The sequence below is a fragment of the Littorina saxatilis genome, linkage group LG3 (genome assembly GCF_037325665.1).
Source record: "Littorina saxatilis isolate snail1 linkage group LG3, US_GU_Lsax_2.0, whole genome shotgun sequence".
In the NCBI taxonomy this organism is placed as follows: domain Eukaryota; kingdom Metazoa; phylum Mollusca; class Gastropoda; order Littorinimorpha; family Littorinidae; genus Littorina; species Littorina saxatilis.
In genome coordinates this window covers 6,078,307-6,087,106 of record NC_090247.1, presented here as the reverse complement: position 1 = coordinate 6,087,106, position 8,800 = coordinate 6,078,307, and the positions used below count along the sequence as shown (strand labels likewise).

Sequence of the window (8,800 nt, the reverse complement as noted above, 5' to 3'; positions counted from 1 at the left end):
AACATAAATGCAAGCAAAACTAAAAAGCTACCTTGGCCATTTAGGTTTACCATGCAAATATCAGTCCAGAAACTAGTCTGTAAATCCTCATACTGGTTCTCGCGACAAATATGGAGGAAAATACATGTATCTGATACGGTATGGTCATGGAGACGTCATCATCAGTCTTTTCCAAGGAATCTGTCCATGGACAACTGCTGGAGAGGCTGAGCACGGAGGAGGTCGTTGACCTCAGCTCGGAAACAGTTGAACATGTCCATGTTAAATCCCTTTCTCTCCAATCCAATCCCAGAGTTACAGCACCTTCCCTGACAGAGACAGACGGCAGCGCTCTAAACTTCTCTAGGATTGCCATCTTTTCCACAGTTGTCATGTCTGTCCTCTTGCGTTTGGTGGCCATGGTTGCTTGTGTCCGGATTTCAAACTAAACCCCTTTCTATCCAAGAATTGTTGGCAGTGACAGAAATGCGATCATGAACATTCACTCACATGAACAAAAACTTCTGTTTGAAGTTGTTTACGACCACTGACTTGCACTTAACGTGATTAACGTGATTTCAAACTCACAAGAGGCTGGACGAAAAGTTGTTTACGATCACTGACTTGCACTTAACGTGATTAACGTGATTTCAAACTCACAAGAGGCTGGCCAAAACGTCTCAGGTTGTTTTGAAAACCATTCATGGATTAGCTGTGAGTGATCAGACAGCGATTACAGACTCACTGTTACTGCTTTTCACATCTAACGCGAGCCCAAAAGTGGCTTTATTAAGCGGGTTGGTGGCCTTATAAAGCGGGTTTTTTTAAGCATAAAACATAGGTGAAAATCTGTGCAGCCAGAAATTGGCCTTAAAAAGCGGGTGGCTTTATTAAACGTGGACTTATTAAGCGGATTCTACTGTACTGTACAAGCACTGTCAGCTAGATGTCGCGACATATATCGCGCTGCAGGGGGAGACTGTTTGGTCGGTTACAGAAATCTAAAAACAAATAGACTGCTAACGTTCCAAAATTCAGAATCAAAAAACAAGAATTGTTGGTTATTGGAACGTTTAACAAAACAAAACGTTACATTTACAGTACGTCGACCCAGTGGCCTTTAAAGAAGACAGACCGACGGACAAACACGTATGATACAAATAACGAACTTATCTCAGAATCGTAGATATATGAAACTCGCTTTCAAGGTGCCTGCGAGGTGATGTAATGGTCGCTCACAGGTTTTCCACCCCACAAGCACCCATTCATCTAAAGTCTAACACACGATTTGAACTATGACCGTTTTCTTTATTCCCGTCTCTGTAAAGCTGATGAATATACACGCTAATTGCTTTACCCAGAGCTGGAGACAGACTAAATTAAGTTCCCTGCAAAATATTGTGGTCTAGGAGCCCTTAAATGTTGAGATATTTGAATTTTTATTTTGATCTAGATGGTCCTATTTATAGATTTGGCAACACATGTAACGTTGATGCAAGGGAGCTAACACCGCGGCTTTGTTGACATCCTCACTTTTTCAGAGGCTAGAACAAGCTGTAATGCATGTATTATGGTCCGCGCATGGTGACATATCGTCATTATATGGTCTTATGGTGCGTTTGACATCGATTGTGGGCAAACTACACTTTGTAAACACGGGAGTGCGTTAGTATGCCTTTAACGCCCAGCCGACCACGAAGGGCCATATCAGGGCGGTGCTGCATTGACATATAACGTGCGCCACACACAAGACAGAAGTCGCAGCACAGGCTTCATGTCTCACCCAGTCACATTATTCTGACACCGGACCAACCAGTCCTAGCACTAACCCCATAATGCCAGACGCCAGGCGGAGCAGCCACTAGATTGCCAATTTTAAAGTCTTTGGTATGACCCGGCCGAACCCACGACCTCCCGATCACGGGGCGGACGCCTTACCACTAGGCCAACCGTGCCGGTTTCGTCTCTGTTAATTCACTTGCTCTTTGATATGCATTAGTAATAAAACCCGTGTAAGGGTTAAGGTAAGAGTTAAAGAGACAATCCTTTCCGTGTAAGGGTTAAGGTAAGGGTTAAAGAGACAATCCTTTCCGTGTAAGGGTTAAGGTAAGAGTTAAAGAGACAATCCTTTCCGTGAAAACAGTTCGGCTTACCTTCTGATGGTAAGTAATGTTTAACGCCCTCACGGTAAAACCATTAGGGGCATGTTCCCGGGTTTCACCCCGACTTTAGATGGGGGAAAAAAGAGACAGAAAAAAGGAGGGATGGTTGTCGCGCTCTAGCTCCCGGTCAACGAGACACCCGAGCCGGAGGTTGGTTTCAAGTAGCGTCATGGAGTTAGTATGGAGATCCCGCTGGATCATTATGTGTCAGTGCTGGCAGTCAGCGCTGCCGTTGTGGGTCTCTTTTCACCATCCCAGATGTGGCCAGCTTGTAAGGGGAATCAGCTTGTAAGGGGAATCAGCTTGTAAGGGGAATCAGCTTGTAAGGGGAATCAGCTTGTAAGGGGAATCAGCTTGCAAGGGGAATCAGCTTGTAAGGGGAATCCGTTTGTAAGGGGAATCAGTTTGTAAGGGGAATGAGATCATTTGCTCACTTGGACAAGCCTGTGTGCTTTCTGTGCAAAGTGGAAATTTTGTTTTGAATTTATTTCGTAAAAGTCACTCGTGGCGTGTTAATAAACGAAATCATTAAACAAAATCCAACTCACCACAACAAGCAGTCAGTGTTTATTTGTGGCGTGTGTCTTAGTGGAGAAATGATGTCATACCACGACAAGCTTGAAGGCCAGACTGATCTGAGCTAGTGAGTCGAACTAAGTTCACGTGTATGAGTGTGCCTTCAAAGCTGAAGTCTTTTTAAGACGATCTAGAGTTATGTGTTTGAAATATGATAGGGCTACCGGCACGGTTGGCCTAGTGGTAAGGCGTCCGCCCCGTGATCGGGAGGTCGTGGGTTCGAACCCCGGCCGCGTCATACCTAAGACTTTAAAATTGGCAATCTAGTGGCTGCTCCGCCTGGCGTCTGGCATTACGGGGTTAGTGCTAGGACTGGTTGGTTCGGTGTCAGAATAATGTGACTGGGTGAGAGATGAAGCCTGTGCTGCGACTTCTGTCTTATGTGTGGCGCACGTTATATGTCAAAGCAGCACCGCCCTGATATGGCCCTTCGTGGTCGGCTGGGCGTTAAGCAAACAAACAAACAAACAAACAAAATGATAGGGCTGATAAATCACCAAAATCTCAAGGTCCTGGGTTCAAATCGCTGCCGAGGCGTTTATTTTTTTCCCCATCCATCTCTCTTGAAAAGAAAGTATGCTCAGCCCTTCTAGAACAAACAGGAAGTTACCAGCGCAAAAGTCAAGCGTTGAATGAAGCTGTCAAGGTCATGCCGTCAGTGAAGGTTGGGATTCAGGCCGCCTTCGCTGTATAGAACTATGTACAGGATTCTCAGCCGTATCTTTTCGAACACCTAGCCCCGGATTGTCATAGAGAGACCACCGCTTTAATGTGTTCTGGGAACGGCAACGGCTTCTCCCACTGAAACCCCATACCGTCAGCCCTACGTCTTTCTACCCAGTAAATTAAACATCAACACTTTCTTCCTTCACAGATCACAACGGCGCCTTCCTGAACGATGTTTCTCCAACGTTCCGCGTAACGCTTCAAAACATTTCAGCTTATGAAGACCTTCACAGCGGAATGCGATATTTCCTAAGAGACAAAAACCATGCCGTATGTCTGCCAGATTTGTAATTTCTTGGCAGCTAAGGGATGTTCATCACAATGTGTGTTGGATTCACCGAAGAAGAAGAAGAGGAGCAGTAGGTCAGACAGGGTGAGGGAGAAGAAGTAAGTTGGTGGTGGTCTGTAGGCTTGGGGTGTCACCCTCCCCCTTCACCTCCCCTCTCCTCAATCCCCCCCCCCCCCCTCTTCATCCCGAACCCAACTCCCCACCACAAAATAAAATGTTTGTTGCACTAACCGAAGAAGAGGAGCAGTAGGTCGGAGAGGGTGAGGAAGAAGAGGTAGTAGTTGGTTGTGGTCTGCAGTGTTTAGCCCCCCTTCCCTCTCCCTGCCCCCCCCCCCCCCCCCCACACACACACACACACACCTATACAACAAGGAAGACAACCATGGTTGTCCGTTCTGAAAAAAGAGCAGCAAGAGTTTGGACACGATAAAGATAAGAGGTAGTGGTTTTGGGGTCGTCTTTGAACCCCCCTCCGCACCGCCCCACACCCATCACAACACCACGCCCAGCCAACCCCATAATCATGGTTTGATCAACAATAATACAAAATAAAAAGTATTAAGACAAAATAAACGTTATTGCACTCACCGAAGAGGACCAGCAGGAGGTCAGACAGTGCGAGGGAGAAGATGTAATTGCATGCAGTGGTATACCCCCCCCCCCCATCCCTAACCACCACCCCCCACTCACACACACACACATACTGATACATACACAGACATAGACACACACACACACACACACACACACACACACACACACACACACACACACACACACACACACACACACACACCATGAGCGAGCGAGAAAACAAGAGACAGACAGAGAGAGAGACAGACAGAGAGACAGAGACAGAGACAGAGACAGACCTACAGACAATCAGACAGCCAAAAGACGTATTGTTCTCTTGAGACACGAACTAATGACTCACCGAAGAAGAACAGCAGGAGGTCCGACACAGCCAGAGAAAAGAGGTAGTAGTTGGTGGTGGTCTGCATGCAGTGGTTCCCCCTCCCCCCACCCCTCATTCCCCTTCCCCCTTCTTCACCCACTCCCCCCCCCCCCAAAAAAAAAAAAAATAGTTCATTGTACTCACCGAAGAAGAGCAGCAGTAGGTCCGACACAGCGAGGGAGAAGAGGTAGTAGTTGGTGGTGGTCTGCATGCAGTGGTTGCGCACGATAACGATACACGTGCAGATGTTGCCCACACTACCGGACAGAAAGATGAGCGAGTACACGACGGTCAGCACGGTGGCTGACCACAGGTCCTTGGCCCTCGGGCCCATCCTCTCCAGCAGCATCTGGTCCACGCTCGTGTTCCACGTGCTGTTGAGGCTGTCGCTGATGGTGGTGGTGGTGGTGGTGGTGTCCATTGTTGTTGTCGGTGTTGGTGTTCGTGTTGTAGTAGTAGTAGTAGTTATTGTTTTTGTTGTTGTTGTTTGATGGTGGTAAACGCAGGTTGAGAGTAGTAGCAGTAGATGGTGGTGGTGGCAGACAGGGTTAAAGTAGTAGTATAGTAGTAGGAGTAGTAGTAGTTGTTGTTGTTGTTGTTGTGACGTTGTTGTTGTTGTTGTTGTTGTTGTTGTTGTTGTTGTCGTTGTCGTTGTTGTTTGATGGTGGTGGTGGCAGGTAGGGTAAAAATAGTAGAAGTACTTGGGGTAGTAGTAGTAGTTGATGTTGTTGTTATTTGATGGCAGTGGTGGCAAGCAGGGGGATATTGCGACGGTCTTGAGAGACTACGTTTCACAGAACATTGTTGTCAACACTTTTTTCTCTGTAAGCGGTGGTGTTGGCGACAGCTACGTTAGTATTGTGAGAGTGCAGAGATGTTATGCTTTACAGAACATTTTGGTGGACAACTTTTGCCTCTGCTCTGAGACAATCTTTACCAAGCATCACACCACACAAAATGTGTTTCACCAAACTTTCAGCTCCGTGGCAGACCAATCTACAATTACATACAACTTTGTTCCATGCAATCCTTTGTTTTTCTGTACCCAGAAGAGGTTGATTTCTTAACATTTTCACGAGCAAATCCGTAATGTTACTGCATAAAACCCACTCATGTTCCATGACATTGTAGCACTCAAAATGCCAAATTCATTTTTGTTATGTTTCACATCTCTCCAGCAAGAAAACTGAAACTAATGACGCCTCAAGTGCAGCAGAGTCACAAAGGCTCTCCTATGTGTTCGCTCTTGTTTACCGAATAATCTCCTTTTACAAGTTTCAAGTTTTCACAAGGTTTTTGGCCCAGGGGGCGTAGACACCAAATTCATAAAATGTTAACCTGTATTGAATATGAATCACAAAACTCTGTTTCCCAAAGGAAGCCTTACACGATTACCTTACACGGATGGCGGTGGAATTGGCGTAAACATTTCTGAACACTTTAAACCGTCACAACCTGCATAATGTATCAGAAACACGTAATAGACAACTATTCCTGAAATCTACAAATGAAGAGTAAGTCGTGAGTCGAACCTCAATTGTTGAGAAGACTCCGATGGACCCTTGAAACACTTGGCCGGATAAAACCTTGTCATGGAAAAAACACACAGCTAAGAATTGTTCCAACAGTCGTACGAAACACGACAGAATAGGGAATCACCAAGAACCATATCCAACTGAATCAGAAGCTACCTAGGAAAGATCGAGTCATAACCGAAATGCATCAAGTAGAGAATGTTGACACCTCATCAAACGCGTCGACTGTCTGTCAAAATTCTCACTCGTCAGGGTTGAATTATACAGGCAAGCACAGAATCCGAGTTAAATGTCTGCCGCTGCACTCATCCAGTACAGAACTTTGACTCCTTGTAAAAACCATTGACTGTTTACACTGTTTGGCTAAACGTGTAAGACGTCAGGATTAAATAATCTAGCCAGCCAGACACAAAATCCGCGCTAAATGTGTGTTGCTGCAATCACCAAGAACAGAACTTGGACTCTTGTAAAAACCATTGACTGTTTACACTGTTTGGCAAAATGTAAAAGACGTCAGGATTGGAAAATCCATGCAGACTGTTTGTCGCTGCCCTCACCAAGTACAGAACTTTGACTCTTGTAAAAACACGATGACGTTTTACACTGTTTGGCAAAATGTGTACGACGTCAGGATTGAATTATCCATGAAGGCAGACACAAATGTTAAATGTTGGTCCGTGCACTCAAGTACAGAACTAAAGCGTGAACTGTTCCCACTGTTTGGCAAAATGTCAACACATTAGAATAGAATAGTCCAGGCAAACACAAACCTGTGGTAAAGATGTGCCACTGCATTAACGCTCACTACTCATATTCCGCATTCAGGGCAGGTCACTTTTGGTTGCTTCATGTGGTACGTCCGCCGATTGTCAGAAGCATGAACAGCAAGGCCTGCATACAGACACACATAAATTACACAAATTTGATCTCATTCGCTCGGCTTCCTGGCGAGTGGGCGAGATTTCGATCAAGCTAAGTGTCTTGTGACTAATTGTGTGTCTGTTCACTTAAAAGACCGTTGGGTCGATATATTTGTGATTGTAACGTATTTTGTCAATAACAACGTTCCAACAACTTAACTTTCTTGTTTTATGATTCTGAATTTTGGAACGTTGGCAGTCTCTTTGTTTTTGGATTTACAGAAATTACACGTCACTTACATCAGCAAAGAACTTTTCTATCGATCATCAACAAGGGACACCATCTGGCCAGAGGAGACAGCGCTACAAAAGAAGCTATACGGCCCCAGAGAGGACTTGGAGAGGACAGCACGTTTCGCCCTGCAGTCCGGACTGACGATCTAACAGCGAATGACGAGAAGAAGATGATCAACAGATAGGGGTTCTTTGCTCTAACTCCTGACCATTAAAGGCACCCTCCTTCTCGTGAAAACTGTTCGGATTACTATATCTTTCCAAACTTGTATATGGGATAAGACCATCCCTCCACTAGACCATCCCTCCACTAGACCATCCCTCCACTAGACCATCCCTCCACTAGACCATCCCTCCACTAGACCATCCCTCCACCAGGCCATACCTCCACTAGACCATCCCTCCACTAGACCATCCCTCCACTAGACCATCCCTCCACTAGACCATCCCTCCACTAGACCACCCCTCCACTAGACCATCCCTCGACATGGTCACATACCCAAAATCAACTTCCTGGCTTCTTGCTGTTGTGAGTTACAATGCAATGTTGTTATGAATTCCTTTCTAAATAAATACAATCACCACCGCAACACGGTGGCCTAGTGGTAAGGCGTCCGCCCAGTGAGCGGGAGGTCGTGGGTTCGAACCCCGGCCGGGTCATACCTAAGATTTTAAAATTGGCAATCTAGTGGCTGCTCCGCCTGGCGTCTGGCATTATGGGGTTAGTGCTAGGACTGGTTGGTCCGGTGTCAGAATAATGTGACTGGGTGAGACATGAAGCCTGTGCTGCGACTTCTGTCTTGTGTGTGGCGCACGTTAAATGTCAAAGCAGCACCGCCCTGATATCACCCTTCGTGGTGGACTGGGCGTTAAGTAAACAAACAAACAAACAAAAACAAATTACCACTGTGCACGGGGAGTACCCAGACAGTTCAATTTTAATATCAATCAATCAATCAATCAATCAATCAATATGAGGCTTATATCGCGCGTATTCCGTGGGTACAGTTCTAAGCGCAGGGATTTTATTTTTTTAATTTTATTTTTATTTTATGCAATTTATATCGCGCACATATTCAAGGCGCAGGGATTTATTTATGCCGTGTGAGATGGAATTTTTTTTACACAATACATCACGCATTCACATCGGCCAGCAGATCGCAGCCATTTCGGCGCATATCCTACTTTTCACGGCCTATTTTGGTGGACATTTTTATCTATGCCTATACAATTTTGCCAGGAAAGACCCTTTTGTCAATCGTGGGATCTTTAACGTGCACACCCCAATGTAGTGTACACGAAGGGACCTCGGTTTTTCGTCTCATCCGAAAGACTAGCACTTGAACCCACCACCTAGGTTAGGAAAGGGGGGAGAAAATTGCTAACGCCCTGACCCAGGGTCGAACTCGCAACCTCTCGCTTCC

General features: G+C 45.8%; 2 protein-coding genes across 2 annotated transcripts in view; one reads left to right on the top strand and one right to left on the bottom strand.

Moving 5' to 3' along the window:
• The window catches only part of LOC138961082 (neuromedin-U receptor 1-like), a 193,761-nt gene extending 188,419 nt beyond the window's left edge, over positions 1–5,342 (bottom strand). The window contains exon 1 of the mRNA XM_070332677.1: positions 4,832–5,342. Within this exon, the coding sequence (XP_070188778.1) occupies positions 4,832–5,108 (277 nt within the window). The 5' untranslated portion in view covers positions 5,109–5,342. The remainder of the gene's footprint in view (positions 1–4,831) is intronic.
• A 1,062-nt stretch (positions 5,343–6,404) lies between these two features.
• LOC138961081 (uncharacterized) overlaps positions 6,405–8,800 on the top strand; it is a 23,058-nt gene continuing 20,662 nt past the window's right edge. Inside the window, exon 1 of the mRNA XM_070332676.1 lies at positions 6,405–6,449. Coding sequence (XP_070188777.1) covers positions 6,405–6,449 — 45 coding nt within the window. The remainder of the gene's footprint in view (positions 6,450–8,800) is intronic.